Here is a 19,799-nt window from a genome sequence, read left to right as displayed (position 1 = left end):
CTGGTGCGCCCTGAAATCCTCCAGTGGCGCCATGTGGTCCCTCGAGACTGCCTCGTCCGGGGAGGAGGAAGAGGACTGCTGAGGCACGTCCTGCAGGTGCTCCCCTGCCCGCTGAAGGGATGCACTCATATAGGGTCCCTCCATGGGGTCCGACGCCTCGTCCAAGGAGCGGTGTCTATGGGCCTTCTCCTGCACTGGGGGCACGGACAGCACCCTTGCTGACCGGGTGGATTGGGGCCCTGGTCCCATCTGGATGCCTCATGGGGCCCCCTAAGGCCATTGTTGCAACTATTGTCCCGGGGGCCAAACGGGCTGACTATGCCACCTGCTGTGACACCTTGTGGGGGCGCCGACTGTCCCAATGACTGACCCCCTGTGGGACCCCGAGCCACTAGACCAGCGGTGCCGAGGCCGTCCTTGGTCCCGGGTGCTGTGCCAGGGACCAGCTTCTCGATGCCTCTGACGTGGAGGATGATGAGGACCACCTCCGTCGCCATGAGCGATGGAGGCGAGCTCCGAAGAGTTCTCGGTACTGAGGACTTGCAGCGCCACTTACCTCTTGGTGATCGGGACCGGTGCCACTCCGAACTTCGCGGTGCTGAGCCTGACTCCGGCGACCAGGTTCCACGTCGGGGACTGCGTGGTGCAGGGTCCTCGTAAGGCTACCGGGTTCTGCACAACCTGTGTGTGGGCGAACCCCTCGGTGCCTAGTCCTTCGGTGGTAACCGGGTTCTGCGCTGCCTCGGTGTGGGTGAACTCCTTGGTGCCGGGGCTCTGGAACAGCTGTCCGAGTGTCACCTGGCGCACCTCGACCAGTGCCGCCTCCTGGTCTGTGCTGCCTCCGGTGCCGGGGACCGACATCGGCGCCGAGAGGGAGACTCCACATCCTGAGGCAAAGCAGGCCGGCTCAACGACACTGACCTGGAGCGACTGCTGGGGGAGCGTCCTCGCTCTACCCCCAGTGGCTGTCTGGTAGATCTTCCTCCCCGTACCGGGGATCTCCACCGCCCTTCGGGGGGACCCAACGCAGGCTTGCCCTGGGACACCGACCCTGTCTCCCTCGGCGGGGAGGGCGGCAGAGGTGGTGTAGGCAGGCTAACAAGGCTCTTGCTGCCTGAAGCCTCCGGGGTCGACGGCATCGGGAGGGGCACTCTCCCACTTCCACAAGTCAGGGGAGGCTCCCTGCACGAAGATGTAGGCACCAGAGAAGACTCGATGGGCCATGGCCAGTGCATCTCTGCACTCGACCCTGCCCGTACCAATGGCACAGGGGAGTGTCTGCGCTCTGCGAGCTCTCTCCTTTTTCGGCACCGGGAATGTTACTCAGTGCCGAGTAGAGCCCAGTACCAGCAGTGCACTCTGCACTGAGGTGATGCTCGGCGCCAGGTGGAGCGGGACGGTTCGGATGCTGGGCAGAGCGTTGCCTCCATAAGTAGGGCTTTTAACTGGATCTCTTGATTTAAAAGCCCTGCAGATCCTACATTTATCTTTCCTGCGCTCTTCCCCCAGGCACGTAAGGCACCGATCGTGGGGGTCGCTGAGCGGGAAAGCCTTCTGAAATCCATGAGACCGGGGCGTGGCCTGGCCGCTCTAAGTCCCTCAGGGATTTCTTATCTAACTACACTTAACACTACTTAATAACTACTTATAACTAACTAAACTACTTCGAATAACAAAGAGTTCAAAGAAGGGGAATAGTACTTGCAGAGAGCAAGGCTAGGTCCAGCAACCATCATGGGCGGAAAGAAGGAACTGAGGGGCGTGGGGCCGGCAGTGCCTCATATACTGCGGCACAGGACTCCAGGGGCACTAGAGCCGGCCCTACGGGATCTGCTAAGGGGAAAAAAGTTCCGGGAACTGTGCACGGTGGCATGCACTCACCTATATTGGAATGGACATGAGCAATCACTCAAAGAAGAATTAACATTTGATTGCTATAACACAGTGATCAGTGATCCCTGGCTGTTCAATTTGTTAATTTTGTGCATTTGACAGCACTTTGCAAAGAGACATTTTCACTGTCTTCCCTGGACAATCCTAGACCCTCCAATAGGGCTTTGTGCAGGAGCAGGCTGCCTGCGCGTTGTACATTACAGGACTGAGGTCTCACATTCAACTTCCCCTTCTGCATGTATGAATTTTTAATCCATCAACAGGAGAATGAAGAACATAAGAGACCTAAAAGTGTGATTGCAAATCCATTAAAATGATCAGGAAACTCAAAGGCAGGTGTAGTACCTGAAACTACTTTTATCTAAATAAAAACTGGATAGGATCTCTTTAAATGGAGAAACACAAAGAAACACTCTGCCCTGTTCCACCCCCTTCATCATGACTACTAAGGCTATATCATCACTGCAGTTAATCTGAGTTACCTAGATTTGAGCTAACTTCTCAGTTTAGCCTACCTTGACTGAGAGTGGTCACAGTACGAAATAACATGTGAGCCACAGAGCAATTGCTTTACTATACAGTGACTTGGTTAGCAGTAGAGCTGGTCAGGAATTTTTTGATAAATTTTTTTTTTTGTCAGAAAATGCCATCTGGTCGTAGCCAAGCTTTTTGCAGTAAAGTGTTAGTTTTGACAAGAAAGCTTCTTGAGTCCAGAATGGTATTGGTGGCAAAAGAGAGGAAAAAAGACAGATCTACCACAGAACAGCCAGTAGCCCAATGGTTAGGGCTTAAAGTCCTTGCGCTGCCTGGTCTAGAGCAAGGACTGGACCCTGGGTCTCGCACATCCCAGGTAAGTGCTCTAACCAGCAGGTCACAGAGCCAGTCTTTTTCGGACTCAATGAACATTTAATTAATTTATACCAAGTGGAACAGCTCCAGTAAGAGAGACAGTGACTAACTCTGTAGCCTAGTTTAGGGCACTCACCTGGAATGTGGCAGACCCAAAGCACCAGGCTATTGGCTGTTCTGAAGTGGGTCAGTCTCCCTCTGTCTCTGGTGGATCTCTCCCACTAGTTTTTCATGGAAAATTTTCAAAAGATCTGTTTCATCCCAATGCAGAAAGGGAAAAGTTTTTAAATTTCAAATTTTTGTGGGATAAGAGAGTTGCCCTCCCAGCTCTAATTAGCAGCACAGAGTTGTGTTAGTAGACCTGATGCGTTGTGCTAACTTGAACAGTAGCCTACTGGTTACAGGATTTCATGTGTAGAAGGGACTAAGAGTTAGGGCAATGCTTGACTTATAACTCAAGTTACCTTTGCAGCAAACACAATCCCTAAAATAGAGAAGCAGAAAGTGAAGACCTATATTGTTGGGGGAATGGGGGCAATGGGGAGATTACATTAGAATACATAAAAATAATGGCTGGATTGTTCAGATGCTGGGTAACTATTTCAAAGGCACCTAAGTCCATTTTTGGAAGAGTCAGAAAAGGACTGAAGGGTCGTGGTGGATAACCAACTGAACTTGAACTTGCAGCCTGAAGCAATGGCTAAAGCAGCAAATGTGATCCTGGGATGCATATGAAGGGGGTTCTTGCGAAGTAATAGGAAAGTGGTATTGCCTCTGTCCAGGAAATTAGTGAGACTATTGGAGTACTATATCAAGTTCTCATGCCCGGAATTTAAAAAGCTGTTGACAAATTGGAAAAGGTTCAGAAAAGTGCTATAAGAATGATCTGATGTCTGAAAAACCTGCCCCAGTGAGAAACTAAAGAAGCTCAATCTGTTTATCTTATCCAAGATCACCTCTGTAAGTACTTACATGGGGAAAAGATTTCTTATATTACAAGGCTTTAATTTATCAGACAAAGGTATAACAAGGTCTGGAAGGTGAAGTGAGATGAATTCAGGCTATGAATAAGGTGCAAATTTTTAACAGTGTGAGTAATTAACCACTGGAAGAAGTTACCTACAGATGTAGTGGATTCCCCATAACTCTTTTAAAGAGATGCTCTAGCTCAGTGAGACTCAGACTTCAGTGGTTCAGGATAGAAATGAACGATCAACATTACCCAAAAGCGCCACAGTAGTGTGAATTCATTGTTTCATTTACTCTAGTATTATATATTCATATTTAAACAGTATGATATGAGAAAATATTTAGTTTATATATATAAAATTATTTTCACAGCAAAATGACTGTCCAAGTATTATTTTATCTACTACAATTGGTTAATAGAATTATAGGACTGGAAAGGACCTCGAGAAGTCTTCTAGTCCAGTTCCCTGCACTCAGGGCAGGGCTAAGTATTCTCTAGACCAGCGTTTCTCAATTAAATTTCCACGCGGAACCCTTTAGGCTCCATGGGGAAATTACACTCATACTCGATACCCTCTGCCGAAAAATCCGGGACATCTTCCCTTTTTCGGCGGCACGGAGAACAGCTGCTCTCGGTGGCGCGATGTCACTTTCTCGCGGAACCCTAACAGTGTTCCCGCGGTTCCGCGGAACACCAATTGAGAAACACTGCTCTAGACCATCCCTGACAGGTGCTTTGTCTAACCTGCTATGTTTAATAACACAGTAAAAGCATCCTGATTAGTTAATAACTTAGATTCATTAATAATTAAATCACACAGTGTTCTAATATGTGCTGCAAAGAGCCGCAGGAGACACATTCAAGAGCCACTTTTGGTTCACAAACCTCAGTGTGACTTATCACTGCTCTCGTTCAACCAGAAATTATGGGCTCATGGCAAGAATCATTTAGCAAAACAGTGGCCTATGTTATGCAGGTCAGATGATCATAATGGTCCCTTCTGACTTTAAAATCTAAGTCACTTAGGCTCCTAAGTCCCATTAAAAGTGATTTCTCGAATTGTGCATGTTATTTCTGAAATGGTATGCAAATATCCAAGATCTTTCCATTTCATTTTTCATACTGTGTCCTTAAGCCAATGCTCCTTCATTATGTCACTGCTAAAATCTTGGGACCAAGTTGTATCTCTCTGTGTGTATTTATAGGGATATAGTCCAAAAAAAACCTCAGAAGGGGTCTCAGAGGAAGCAGCTGATGCAGGTTCCCAACCCTATATATCTGGGGAATCTAAAGAGATGAGAAGGTCCAGTTCTGTAAAGCAGTGGTTCTCAAACTGGGGGGCCAGCCCCCCTAAGGGGGTGCAGAGTGTATTCTGAGGGGGGCATGAGAAGCTTTAGGGGAAAAAACTTACTGTGCACATTTTACCCACCACCATGAACAACTAGCCAAGTTGATCCCTCCAGAGAGATCAGGTCCTCAGCTGGCGCTGTGCACTGGACTCGAGATGGTGCTGTGCATTTGGATGGATTTCTGTTGAGCTTACATAGCATTATACAAAGTCGTTGCCAGCTGTACTTTAACCCATTTGCTATGATGTGGTGTGCACATTTAATTGCAAGCATCAATCACCAGGGTAGTTTTGCTTTTGCTCTTATTACAATGGATTGTGGGCTCTGTTTCAATCAATGCCTTGCTGCTTTTCATAGTTAGTGAGAGTTGCATGTTGTTTTTTCTTTATTGGTATATGTAAGTGTGTGGCAGAGGAGGGGGCGTAAACTATTCTGGACACAAAGAAGCAGGGGTGGAGTGGGGGGGAGATCAAATAAGTTTGAGAAGCTCTGCTGTAAAGGAGTGGCTTTTTTGTGCTATCTTGTGGCCCTCTGTCAAGGCAGCATCATTGCTGCAGGAATCTATGCTGCCATTTACACGTCACCTTGTCCGACATAAGTTTCACCAACAAAAACGCCAGTGTGGACAGCACTATGTCAGTGGGAGAAGCTCACCCGCTGACATAGCTACTGCCGCTCATTGGGGATAATTTAATTATGTTGGTGGCAGTGCTCTCCCATCACCATACAGCGGCTACACGGGAGACCTTGCAGCCATACAGATGTGCTGCTGTAAGGTCTGTGGTTGTAGATATAGCCTTACACTCCCTCTTTTTTACATATGAAAAACAACAAAGCTTTATTGTTCTGGGTCATTGGGGAAGTGAGTTTTGTTGTTTGCCCCATACTGGAGAGAGAATTTTGCTGCTCTTTGCACAGTCATGTTTGTGTGGGATGTGTTTGTTTTGCTGTTTAACTTCAGTCCTTGTGTGGTCAGATCTATGCAGTAGGTAAGACTTTCAAGAGTTTAAAGCCTGTTCATTTCAAAACGGGGAATTAAAAGTAATTTCAGTCACTGAAACGTCCCCTGTTTCTTTTTGGTTCTACTCTCCCTTTTCCTTTTTTGTTATAAATATTTTCCTGTTGCCTCTGGGGCTGTCGCCCCCCACACACTCGGGGGCACTCGTTTTCCATACCTGTGAGCCCGCGCTGACCAAGAGCTAGCGTGGGCCTAACCGGCAGCAGCCCAGGGGAGGGAGGGGAGCATCGTTCATCACCTTTACGGGCTCGGCCACGAGCTCACACAGGAGAGAACCTTGTGGCAAACCCAGGCACAATGACCGGGGCCCCGCGGCTCGCTGCAACCCCACCACCGTCACCACACATGCCTCTTTGCTCCCTGGGCTCGTCTTAGGCCACTTCTGTCCCCGGGCGTCCATGCACCGCTGGCAGTCGGGCTGAGCTTGGAGCCCGCTGGCGCCCTTAGCCAGGTGCGTAGGGCCCCCTCTGGGCGTGCGAACGGCCTGTCGGCGCCTCCGTGCCCGGCAGCCTGTGCAGACCCCCGCACGGGGTGCAGGGCCGGACAGCCGGGCCTGGGCATCGCTCGGAAATCGGCCTGGGGCTGCTGCGCGGGGACACTCACCCGACCGCCGAGACTCCAGCTATGACCGCCGCTGCACGGTGCACACAAAGGGCGCGCTCCGCTCGTCGCCGCTGCGCCTGCAAAACGAAACCAAGCAACCCGAGCAATAGCAACAAAACCACCGGCACGCGGCCACCGCCCGCCCCAATCCTGAGCCGCGGGGCGGGCCTGCCTGGAGCCACAACCAATCCGCGCCGTGGTCCGCTAACGTTCTCCGCCAGGCCAGGCCAGCCCCACCCCCCGCGGCATCCAGTCAGGCTGTTCCTGAAAGTGTTCTACATCCCCGGCCGTGTCCACTGCCGGCCCGGCGTCACACAGGGCTAACCGCCACCCCACACAGCCCCCCTCCCCCGCCCGCTCCACAGGGCTAACCGCCACCCCACACAGCCCCCCTCCCCCGCCCCGCTCCACAGGGCTAACCGCCACCCCACACAGCCCCCTCCCCCGCCCCGCTCCACAGGGCCACCCCCCAATCCCTCCCCACGGCCCCATTCAATAGGGCTAACCCCCACCCCACAGAGCCCCCCGCCCCGCTCCACAGAGCTAACCCCCACCCCACACAGCCCCCCGCCCCGCTCCACAGGGCTAACCGCCTCCCTAGACAGCCCCCGCTCCCCACTGCCCACTCCGCAGGGCTGACCCCCACCCCACACAGCCCCGCTCTCCTGCCCCGCTCCCAGTGGCTAAAACATGGTTTGCGGCGCTGGTGTGGCTTTGCGCAGCGCATTGGAGACACGATCGTGTCACGAGCTCAGATCGTGTCTCGGGCCACCTCGGGTCGGTGACGAGCTCTCCAATCCCCCCGAGCTCTCCCGCGGGCCCTTTTCCCCGCTGACGGGTCTGCTGCAGGACGGCCCCGGAGGCTCCAAAACTCAGCCTTTAACTCAGAGCATGTCACGGGCTGAAGCCTCCGGCAATACCCCCAGCCCCAGCCGGCACCTGCTCGGCTCTGGGAGCCCTGGCCCGGCAGCAGGCTTGGCAAACGGCTGCGGGGCTGCGGCCACGTTACTTGGCGGGCACGGAGTGAGGAAGAAACGAAACCGGTGAGTGGCCGGGTGACCCCGCATCACCGTCACCGGGCAGGGCCCAGCGAGGCAGGAGGGGGAGCGACACCGGGAACAGCAGCCCCGCCACGTGGTTTCCGAGAAAGAAGGCCGGGAACGAGAAGGAGGGTTTTGAGAGGAAAGCGAAAGTTAAAGCAGCTGGAGGAGGGGAAGGCGGGGGGGGACCTGGGCAGCTGCGGCGCGATCCTTTCACAACCGCACTGCCTGAGAGGCCGCTGCGCTGCTCTGCCTTGTGCCGTGTGCGATGCAACGTTAGCCAGTTGGTTGGGCCTCAGACCTTTCCTATCATTTGGGCGCTTGGCTTTTCAGCCGGCTGCTGGTCCTTCAACGTGTGCTGTAACAATCCAGAGGCTTCGCCGGCTGTCCATGCTGCAGGGAAGGTGTCTGGCAGAATATAGCCTCCTCGGGGTGTATACATGCAGCACAGAGCCCTTTCAGCCCAAAGGATTCCAAAGCCCATGGAGTGGCCTCAGTTTTTAAGCAGAACCACCCCAGTGATTCCTTAAACGGGTGGCATGGTACGGCATGCACATTGCACGCATCACCGAATTGCAGCTGCCTCTGGGGTGGAAGATGGGTGCCAGCTAGTTGTCCGCACGTTTCACAATAGTGGTGGGAGAGAAGTAACGTAGTTTTTGTTTGCAGACCATACTTGCCGCCGAGACCCTGTGTGATTAAAAGGGCAGAGAAACAAGGAACACTATTTTGAAAATAGCAAAAGCCCATTTTTGGTCATCATAAAAATATAACCCTAATGATGCAACGTGATTTTGCGATTCTTCTGTTGGTATTAAAACTAGAGGAGTTATATATGTGTTAATAGCAAATTGGAGTGGAAATGAGCTATTGTTAAGTTTATTAAGGACTGACAATATGCTGTACTAGACAATACAGCTAGTCACTCCAAATCTAGACAAGATGGATTCAAAGCCCACAGGATGCACTGGGAACTACAGAGAAGGAAATCACAATAGTGGGCTTGGGGGGGTTGTGTGTGTGATGATTTATTGACTCATTTCTTCTGGAAATTTGTGGAAGAAGCAGAGGTCTCAATTATAGAAACACTGGTTGCCACTCTCTGGTTAAATTTGCAACTATACTTTCTTTCCAAATCTTATAATACCATTATTTCCCCTAATTTTTAGTAGGGAATGAGCTATTGCTCTGAATATTTTGGGGACTTCCTCACACATAGTTTTGGGGTTTTTTAGAATTTAAAAACTCTAGGATAAAAAGCTGTCAAATACCAAGCTCTCAAAAATGACCCACTTCTCACATTTGGAATAAAACATCTCATGATTTTTCACCCACCCTGTTAAAGATCTGCAATGCTGGCATTTGTTGGTATGCACATTGTGGAAGCCAGACATAATTTGATTCTGAACTAGATTGTTTAAAATTCATTAAAGGTTAACTGTATGTGGATGGAGGCAAACTTCACCAGTTTCTATATTATACAGTTGGAAGATATGACACAAAAGGTTAAAAACAGGACATACCAATTCAGTTGACATTATAAATAAGATTTCCATGTGATACAGTAGTTTTTGACTGATGAGCAACTACTGCCAGAAAGCAAAAAAAATGTTCCTTATTATCTTCCCTGACATTTAGTGTTGTTCACCTACTGGATTTTCTGATAATTTCTTTTTGTGTTTCATGTTTTCTTTTCTTGATGATTTTCTTTGAACAATTATATTAACTGATATTCATAGAAATAGAGGCATATCTTGTTCCCCTTGAACAGGCATAAAAACAATGGAAGAATGAAAGTTTGGGCTTTGGACCACGACCCCAGAATGTACACCTCCTTTCCTGTTTTATTTTGGGATCTGCCTATATATGTTGTACAATGAAACAATTTTTAAAATGTCAAAGTGCATATTGTAAACCTTGTGAATTGTAATCCTGCTAAGGTCTGGTTATAGGTATGGTCTTTTTAAATAAAAGAAAGAGCCAGGTGACAACTGAAATTTCCATATTTCTGTTTAATTTGTTGCATTGTGTTGATGTGGCAAAACTCTAAGATCAGCATATTTGTCTTCCTGTGATCTTTTGACTTTATACTTGACTTTGCAGCTGCAAAATGCAATGAAAGTGAAAGCGCAGTTATCAGCTGCGGTGTACTTTTTGAAGCAACTATTCCATGGAAGTAGCATAATATATATCTTTTTAAAGATGCATGTGTTTAGTGAAAAGTGCTATAGTGCACAGCAATTTATTTTTAATTCTTCTGCTTCTTTTTGTGATAGTATGCATTTTGAATGATCTTTTAGCCAACTTAATTTTACAGTTTCATATCTCTGTGACAAAAAAAGGTGAACATTTACATAGTGAGAGAAAAAATGTGTATTGGGCAGAAGTTAATGAATACTAATGAAACAGAAATTATTAAACAAGTCAAGAAAGTGTATTATGCAATATTAAACCAAAACTGTCCCATAGAAGTAACCCATAGGTTTTGTTTAACTAATCAAGCACTGTTTAAAAATATTTCGCATATTTTATTTTAAAAGCGCTTTGCAACCATTCACTAATGAATCTTCACAAACCCCCTGAGAAGTACAGCATGGATTTATTATCTCCATTTTACAGTTGGGGAAATTGAGGCATTGGAGTTGAATGTCTAGCCCAAAGCTACAGACTGAATCAGTGTTAGAACAAGCAAGATCAGAACAAAAGAGTTCCTGCTTCTCAGACCTGTGTATGGTCATAATATATTTACTAAAGCAGAGAAAAAAACTATTAGTAACCTTTCATAACTGTTGTCCTTCGAGATCTGTTGCCCACGTCCATTCCATGTTAGGTATGTGCACGCCACATGCACTAGTGTCAGAGATTTTTCCCTCAGTGGTATCAGTAGGACCGGCTCTAGTGCCACCTGGGGTTGCATGCATATGCGCCAATATAAGGGCCATCACTGGTTCCCTGCCTGCTCAGGTCCTTCTTGCCGGAAATTCTGACAGAGGAGTAGAAGGGTGGATCATGGAATGGACATGAGCAACAAATCTCGAACAGTTACAAAAGGTTAGTAACTGTTTTTTCTTCTTTAAGTGCTTGCACATGTCCATTTGGTGTTAGATGACTCACAAGCAGTGCCCCTGGAGGTAGGTTAGGAGTTCTTGGACATGCTGATTGCAACACAGCTCTCCCAAAACTGATGTCACAGGCCTGTTGAGTGATAGAGTAGTGGGACGCAAAGGTATGGATCGATGACCAAGTCGCGGCCCTGCAGATGTCCTGGATTGGTATCTGCGCTAAGAACGCTGCTGATGATGCCTGTGCTCTTGTTGAATGAGCTGTCACGATAGCCAGAGGTGGGACCTTTGCTTGATTGTATCAAGTTCGGATGCAGGCAGTAATCCAATCCCTCCAACCCCAGGTTTGTGCCGACCCGTGTAAGGAGCTCTTGGTGAACCCTAAAGTCCTCCATTGGCAGCAGTTAGCTGGACCCACATCTGCCTCATCCAGGGAGGATGAGGAGGCTAGCACTGGGGGAGGGGCAAGCTCCCACTGGGGCAACTGCCGGAGTATCGACACCAGGGTCGGAGCTTGAATCAGGGTCTGGTGCCAGCTGGGATGACGCTACGGCCCGCTTCTCTGACACCATCAAAGAATGACCGGTAGGAAGCGCTGGTGGCTGATCCTGCACCAAAGTCTCATGCATAGGCCGGGTATCAATGCCCCCTTGACAGGGGGATGGATTCCCCTTCGGATCCAATGAGGATTCCTCCCTTGTGGACCATAGTGGGGCTGTTCCCATGTCTGCCTTACATCTGTTTTGAGGGGACTGACGCCGGGGATCTGAAGATCAGTCCTGCAAGGCCGGGGACCGGTGGGGGGGTCTCATGGCCAGTTTCTCTCTGGACAGCACCGCACCTGCCAACACTATGGAAGGGGCCAATAGTCCTTGTGCTCCCTTCCCCAGTAACCCTAGTTGTTATGGGGTCTCAGGGCATAGGTGGCGTCGGGTCGTTAGCTGCCTGGAACGCCTCCAGTATCAAGGGAACTCTCAGGTGCCAGGTGTCCCAACCGCTCTCGGGAGTCGGTGGTAGGTCCTAGGCTGGGCTCAGAGTCCTGAGAGGCTATGCTGCCGCCAACTGCAGTTACAGAGAAGTGGCTCACCATAGGTCTCGCCTCATTCCCTCTCCCAGTGTGTTGTTTTTGTGCAGTATAAAGCCCCTGCAGATTTTACACTTGTCTTTGATGTGAGCTTCACCCAAGGCACTTTAGGCAGCTTGAATGGGGGTCACTCATGAGCCTGGGCTTATTGCAGGTCACGCATGGCTTGAAGCCCAGGGATCGGGGTATGTCCCATCCCTGGGACAATATCCCTGGTTGGGACCTCTATCTACAATCACTACTAACTCTAAAACGACAACTACGTATAACTAACAAACTAGATACACTGGAAAATAATGAAAACCGCTGAAGAAGACTTGCAAGTGCAAGAAAGTCGTTCCAGCAACCCTCACTGGCGGTAAGAAGGAACTGAGAGGATAGGGGCTGGCAGCTCCCCTTATACTGGCACACAACCCCAGAAGGCACTAGAGCCAGCCCTATGGGTACCACTGAGGGAAAAATCTCTGGTACCGGTTCACGTGGCACACATACACCTAACATGGAATGGACATGAGCAAGCACTTGAAGAACAAGAAAAAATTATAACATTTTGCCATCTGATTTATCCTGTATAAATATTGGTGAAACTAATTCAAACTTCTCTATCTGACTGCAGGTGCAAAATATTTAAATACAAAGGGTTACAAAAATAAGCCTACTGTACCTACTATGTAATTCTCAAGATATGTAGAATTGAACTGGTAGCTGCTAATTATTTACCACAACAATGCTGTAACAAATACTATAACTACAGTGCAGTTAACTTGCAGTGGCTGAAGGACACTTACATTCAAGTATATGTAAAAAGTCTCAAAGGGCCACTATGATATTAAGTTTGACCTCAAATTTAAAGTGTTGGGGATAGGAGGAAGTATTTTTAAGCCCAACAGACATGTTCCCATTAATATTTTTTTATAAATTCTAATAGAAATTTTAACAAATAAGCATTCACAGTAGTTTTGCAATGCTTGGATTGCAAGCCTTTGTTAATGGATGGGAACCTGATAGTGAAACTGAATAGAAACTGATTAAAAGCAAAAGTAACATGGGAATCTATTCGTGTTCAGGCTGAGAGAAATGCAAATCATAAATAAAATAGCACAAGGAGTAAAAAATAACTTTATTTTCCCATATTTATAAGCTAAAGTGTTTGTAACAGGCAAAGACATTTTAAAAAAATAATTTTTACCATGAGTGCGCCCCTTTAAACAAATTCATTTCACTTCACCCCAATCAAGTCCTGATTCTGCTTCCATAGAAATAAACACAAAATTCTCACTAAGTTAAAGTGGAGGAGATTCAAGACCTAGAAGTACAAAATGAGTTGTGTTCTTTCAAAACAGTATTCAGTATAGCCAGTAAACTAAGCTCTACTTTATTACAGTGAGTGTTTCAATCAAAATCTAAAGCTTGGTCATTTATGGAATTTGTTTAAAGGGAACTGTCAAACTTGACAAATGCCATATATGATTCCTATCCCCACACAAAGAACTGTAAAATATTCACTTTATGTCTCGTTAGTATAAATGACTGAATCAACCTGGGGAGGGGGGAATAATAATCTGTGTTCCAAGAAGGTCTTATTCTTTCAAATCTGTTTTTTCTGACCATTATTAGCCTTTTGTTTCCAATTAGCCAGAGCTGAGTTAAGATATGGGACACCACTGAGGTTAACACAGTCTTCTAGGCAGTTTACATGGTCAAGTATGTCCTGTATGTAGAGGGTTTTTTGTTTGTTTTAGAAGCATTATAATAGATTTAAAAATTGTGTGGTAGCCGATGCTGGATGAATTTGGTGTTTGCCTCTTTAAATGTCTCAGTTCACACTGGTGGTTCAGACTCAGGAACAAAGGAGGAAACTGAGTGTCTCCATTTTAATCCTATCCTTAAAAATCCCACAAGCCTAAGAATCCAACAGCAGAACAAAACCTATTTTTATTTATATCAGCCATGTATAAATTACAGAGATTATGAAACTATGTACACTGTTTAATATCAGATCTGTGCCATTATGTTTCTGAAGAATTACTTATGATAATTGGTTTTTCAATGTTTGACTACATCCCCCTGACTAACTATAAGTCATGCAGATTAGACAGCTAAAAATGAATTCATTTATTTTAAACATACTCTATTTATGCAGCAAGGAGATGCCATGTGAATTAGATCATTGGGACACTCCCTCCACTTGCTTTCATAACAATTTACAATTGAGGGCAATACTAATGGGGAACATCTGGACTCCCTACAACATTGTGCACCACCAGTTTGCCCCACTTATTTTCTTTCTAACCGTCTATTCCTATCTTACATCTCTGTCTCAGTGGTTTCCTATAATGCTAGTTGGAGGTGTTCATAGAGGCTGTGCGCACTGACCTTCACTCCTCTGGAGTCTGTCTTTGTGATATCCTGACTCTCCCAGGGGAGCAGGAATCCTAAGATTTTTCTGGAACACTCCTTTTCAATTTAATGTTATAGCACTATGAGCTATTAGCCAAGCTATTAGGCTAAGTGCTAAAACAGGTCCATCTAAATTAGGACGTTGGTATCATTTTACTTTCAGGTTCCAGCTACATTATCTACTTAAATGTTAGAGTTGCCAGGGATGTCCCACAAAAGGCCTCAGTAAGATACATTAGGCTCCTCCAAACAAACAAACAAAATGTATGGTAAATGTTGAGGGTCATTTGTTTGGGGGGAAGGGAGGGAGTAGGTGTGAAATCCTGGCCCCGCTGAATTCAATAATGAATCTCTCATTGTCTTCAGTGGGGCCATGATTTCATCTCAGGTGCCTAAGGACTTTTCTACACTTAAAATACTCCAGTGGCACAGCTGTGTTGTTGTAACGCTTCACTGTAGATGCTACCTATACAGATGAGATGGGTTCTCCAGTTGGCATAGGTAATAAACCTCCCCAAGAGGCAGTAGTTAGGTTGACAGAAGAATTCTTCCATTGACATAGCACTGTCTACACGAGGACTTAGATCAGCTTAACACCACCACTCACAGTGTGGATTTTTCATACCCATGACCGACATAGTTAAGCTGACCTAATTTTTTAGTATAGGCCAGGCCAAAGTTGTACCAATAAAATAAGTGCCTGCTGTGCAAAAGCACAAGCATGCTTTTTTATTTTTTTTTTTAAATATTCACATATACTAAAAACCACTACCTTGTCCAAACGCATATTTTGCTTGCATACTTAAGTGTGCTGAGGATTGCATACTTCACAGACAGAACTTGGATACCTATTTTTTGTAAATTGTCAGCGTTTAAGTTATTTTAATAAACAATTTGTCATGGGTAATTCTGAGAAAAGACAGACTATCATGACTAATACTAACACTGCTGCTTTAAAAAGGCAAATTACCTTTTATTTTAAGAACCGGTTACTCTGCTTATTTACATCTGTATCTGAGGTCATTTGGCTCTTTGTAACTTTGCAGTGTAACTAGGCATATGTTGGACAGTACTCAGCAAACGAAGCAGTTCTTTGGTCTTCTTTTTATCATTCAGAATGTGTCCCTAAGGCCTCGATTATGGCACACCAACTAACCCTGCATTGAATAAGGGCTGTTTTCTTTCTTTATCGGCTTTTCTGTACTACTCATCATAGTGCCTCACAACCATGAATACATTTACATTCACAACTGTCCTGCAAGCCAGGGAGATTTTATTAACCCTGCTTTACAGACGTGGAATGGAGGCACAGAGATTTAGTGATCTTTGAGGTTTAGTGCCTCTGGAGTTTCTAGAGCAGTGGTTCTCAATCTTTCCAGACTAATGTACCCCTTTCAGGAGGCTGATTTATCTTTTGTAGCTCAAGTTTCACCTCATTTGAACTATCTGCTTACAAAATCAGACATAAAAATACAAAAGTGTCACAGCACACGATAACTGAAAAATTGCTTACTTTCTCATTTACCATATAATTATAAAATAAATCAATTGGTATATCAACATTGTACCAACATTTCAGTGTATAGTATACAGAGCAGTATAAATAATTGTCTGTATGATATTTTAGTTTGTACAGATTTCGCTAGTGCTATTTGTGTACCCTGTTGTGAAACTAGACAAATATCTAGATGAACTGATGTACCTCCTAGAAGGCCTCTAAGAACTTCTAGGGGTACACATGCCCCTGATTGAGAACCACTGTTCTAGAGAACTCTTCTATTCCCATTATCCCCTTCTCTCCCCTCTTCTCTTCCATGGATTTTACGGTAGAGAGATAAAATCTGTCCCTTTGTGCTGAAATCAGTTCATGACAGGAAAAGCTGACTCCTGGCACCTACAGGGTTAATCAGTGTAATGAAAGGATGGATGAGAACCTTTGATTTAAAATAAAAGCCAAAGAAATAGACATTATAAAAACAGAACACGATATGTACAGCATAAATCCTGATTTTCTGAACACATCTTAAATTGCTTTAGTTATTCTAAAGGTTTGCTTTCAAAATGTTTCATGAGCAGAACATCTCCATCCTACAGTAAGTCCTATTTACAGCGACCCTGAAGTCCTTATTCCCATAAGCAGCGTAACTCCACTGAAGTCAATGGCGTTGCAAACCACGGAAGGATTGGGCCCACTGAGTTCAGAGGTAATACTCCCTTGAGGGAGGACTTCAGTGCCAGGCCCCAAGTGATGCCTCTGGTACTTGTGACTCTGTGGACTTCACTGGGGAGACTCCTGATTTACATGCATTTGAAAATACAGTTAGGCCAAGAAGAACATCGTTCTGGCTTCCAGGAAACTTATTTACAAAGCTGCAGAAACAACTTCTTTTTTTAAACTTTCATTTTATAAAGTGTATTTTGGCTTCTTTGTTGTTGTTCATGATGTCTGAATTTCAGTCAGCTGAATATGGAGAACTCAACTGGAAGAGAGCAATGAAAAGATCAGCTTTAAGGCAATTATTGCTGTACATTTAAAAAAAAAAAACCCAAACAAGTCACAGTTTGCTCAAATTATTTCCAGTGCCAAATACATAATCACAGTGCAAACTAAGAAAGTCCTGATTTACACAATGGCTTCCCATCCTAGCCTCTTAAAGAGACCCTGTCTGGTAGCTTAGGTCCAGACCCAGACTATGCACACCCACACCCACTCTGGAGAAACTAGGGGCTTGTCTACATAGTGACTTAGTGTGTGGCAAGCCGAGGTGTCAATCTACAGCACACTAGCTTGCTGTGCACTAACTTGCCACATGGACTCTAGTAGTGCACACTAAAAATTCCATAGTGCACTGTGATGTAAGTAACCTGAGCTTGCCACATGCCGAGCTGTCACAACTGCAGCTGTGCTGCTGTAGCTCTTTAGTGAAGCTGCTACTATGCTGATGGGAGAGCTTCAAATTACACCAGCTCAGGTTCTGTCCCCAAATATTTACACCAGGGTAAGAAATATAAGAACCTGTCCTGCTCTGGGTGCAATTTATGAGATTGAGCTGCCTGCAGTTTTTTCTTAGCAGGCTAGTAAAAGGGAAAATGAGTTTAAAATAATCAAATGAATATGTAATGTAACTTTTAATTCTAGTCATGGACTTCTAATGAATGTTTTGTGTTTGGTTAGTTAAGACATTTCAGTTCACCTTTAATATCTCTGAGACAGACCCACCTACACCATGCGGCTGGGATGGTCATTTTCATTAGTGCAAAGTATCTGTAAATCAGAAATGGCAACTACACAAAATGCATGGCATGGGATGAATCAAACCTTTTGTGTTATCTGTAAAATTGGATAATACTTACATACAGTTATGGGTGTTGAAGATTAATTTAATGTGTGTATAGAATTTGGAGATCCTTGCATTGCAATGTTCTAAGATACAAAGTTTATAGCACAGTGGCAACCATGAAAAAAACAACATTTCCTGCCATACTGCAGAATTCTACTGCATTTAGAACAGGAAAGAACTGACTATCTCCCAGATCACGGTATGGTAACTGAAGGCAAGTGCTGACTTTTTAATGGCTACAGCTGTACTCTCACCTTTTTGCACTACACAAGAAGCCTTTCTCTCCATTGGTAACTCTTTATTCTCTACATAATAGATCCCCATTTGCTTAGTAGTAAATTATGAATAAAAAAACTTGCAACATACAGCAGTTTCAATTACTGTGGGACTCAGGTGTTCTCTCAGCACAGCATAAACACTTGGAGACATGGGAAGAAGATCTGATGGAGAATGTGGATCTGTGGAATCATATAGGCTAAAAGAAACACAAACAAAAATAAATAACTAAGATAATTCGGAAATAATGGGAAGAAATCCCTTTGCAACTTAATGCATCAATGAGGGATGCAGCATGGAAATAATCATTCCACGACAGGCCTGTATTTGGGTAACATTGATTTAGCAGAAAGTAGCCTGTAAAGGAGCCAACTGCATGCTAATGTCCTATTAGCCAACAAAATCAATGAGCATATCTGTAAAAGGTATAGCTGCAGGCACACACACAAAAACATATTGGATACTTTGTGCTACTTTAGGAGCACAAAGGTGCCATAAACCTATTAAATGTTAATTCTGCCTGAATAGGAGGACTTTCCTATGATCTAGAACTGCATAGCTGCTCCTACACCAACTTCTGGCCACTCAAAGCAAGAGCTGTAATCAGATAAAGAGTGAAACCCAGCTGCCATAAGAGTTTCTGGAGGACATTAAAAGCCGGTATACATTAGAGGAGCCTAAAGGCTGCTCTAATTTATTCTGCATACCCTCCTGACGTCTAGACAGCATCAGGATTGGGGGAGCAAAACGTGGTTTAAAGCCCTCTTTACTTATTCCCCAGCCTTACACTGAGCTGTCCTTTGCCAGACCACAGAATTGGGGCCCATATCTTTGTGTTGCTATCACCAGGTATTTCCACAGAAAAAAATCAGAATCAAAGAAACTGTGAGGAGGAGGAGGGAGGTACACAGACTTAATGAATAACATCCAAAGTGTAAAACAGCTCTTAGATTACTCACATTTTGGAGATTGGGATAAATACAGCAGGGACATAACCTTTGACCCCTCCTTCTGTAGGTCTTGAGACTAAAAAGAATCAACATTAGGGAAATAAAAAATGTGCCCTACAGTTTCTACGCTTATTATTTACTGAGATTTAACACAAATATTTTAAAAGTTGCAGAGCATAATGTATTGAAAAAGAAACATAACTCTTTATTGAATCATAAATGAGCAACAAGAACATGGGCAACAAGACAGGGCTTGAATCTGCACGGACTTTCACACATAACTGAACTCACATAAGACGTTCCTTTGAAGTCACAAGGATTACTTAAATACATATAGTTATGAGCTCAAGTCTTTGGAGGTCTGAGCCCTTAGAACCCAATCCTGCAAACATTTGCATTTAACTGAAACCTTTAACTGCCTTTAATTGAAACCTTTTCTGAGGGGACAAAATAGGACTGTGTTCATTCATTATTAATCCTGACTACACTGGCAATTTTAGTCAATATATATATTGCATAGGAACTGCTGCTTGTCTGCCTCTGGAAGTATAAATTATTTTCATCACCTGTTTGGACAATATTACGTCCCCTGTCTTTCAAGTGAGAGGTTTTTGGAATTGCAGAAACAGCAAGTGACACTGCTACATAATTATGGAAGAAGACAAGTGGTCTTGTAAATAGACATAAAGAACTGAAACATGGGCAAAGAAATGTAATTTGAAAGGAAATATGTTTTTGTGAATAATAAATTGCATAACTTCGTATTATATGACTGCTTTCACAGAGATGTTTCTTAGCTTCTGTATATCTAAGTGTCATTGTTATTTATTATTTGTATTGCTGTAGCACCTACATATCATAGAGTAGGGTACAACTATGCTTGGTACCACACAATCACACAACAAAAAGACAGCTCTTGCTCCAAAGATCTTACAATCTAAGTATATGACAAGAGACAACAGGT

The 19,799-nt window shown here is 45.1% G+C and overlaps 2 protein-coding genes across 3 annotated transcripts in view; both read right to left on the bottom strand.

The window, feature by feature from the left end:
• The window catches only part of STAT1 (signal transducer and activator of transcription 1), a 44,658-nt gene extending 37,662 nt beyond the window's left edge, over positions 1–6,996 (bottom strand). For both annotated transcript variants that reach the window (XM_067549004.1, XM_067549005.1), the window contains exon 1: positions 6,683–6,996. The gene's annotated coding sequence lies outside the window, so the exon portion shown is untranslated. The remainder of the gene's footprint in view (positions 1–6,682) is intronic.
• A 9,655-nt stretch (positions 6,997–16,651) lies between these two features.
• The window catches only part of STAT4 (signal transducer and activator of transcription 4), a 53,398-nt gene continuing 50,250 nt past the window's right edge, over positions 16,652–19,799 (bottom strand). Inside the window, exons 21-23 of the mRNA XM_067549002.1 lie at positions 18,845–18,911; positions 17,976–18,084; positions 16,652–16,748 (exon numbers count right to left, since the gene is read on the bottom strand). Coding sequence (XP_067405103.1) covers positions 16,722–16,748; positions 17,976–18,084; positions 18,845–18,911 — 203 coding nt within the window. The 3' untranslated portion in view covers positions 16,652–16,721. The remainder of the gene's footprint in view (positions 16,749–17,975; positions 18,085–18,844; positions 18,912–19,799) is intronic.

This window comes from Emydura macquarii, unplaced genomic scaffold, assembly GCF_026122565.2.
Source record: "Emydura macquarii macquarii isolate MOO-44397 ecotype Brisbane River unplaced genomic scaffold, CSIRO-AGI_Emac_v2 contig_1253, whole genome shotgun sequence".
NCBI classification, from domain to species: domain Eukaryota; kingdom Metazoa; phylum Chordata; order Testudines; family Chelidae; genus Emydura; species Emydura macquarii.
This window is presented reverse-complemented; position numbering and strand designations above follow the sequence as displayed.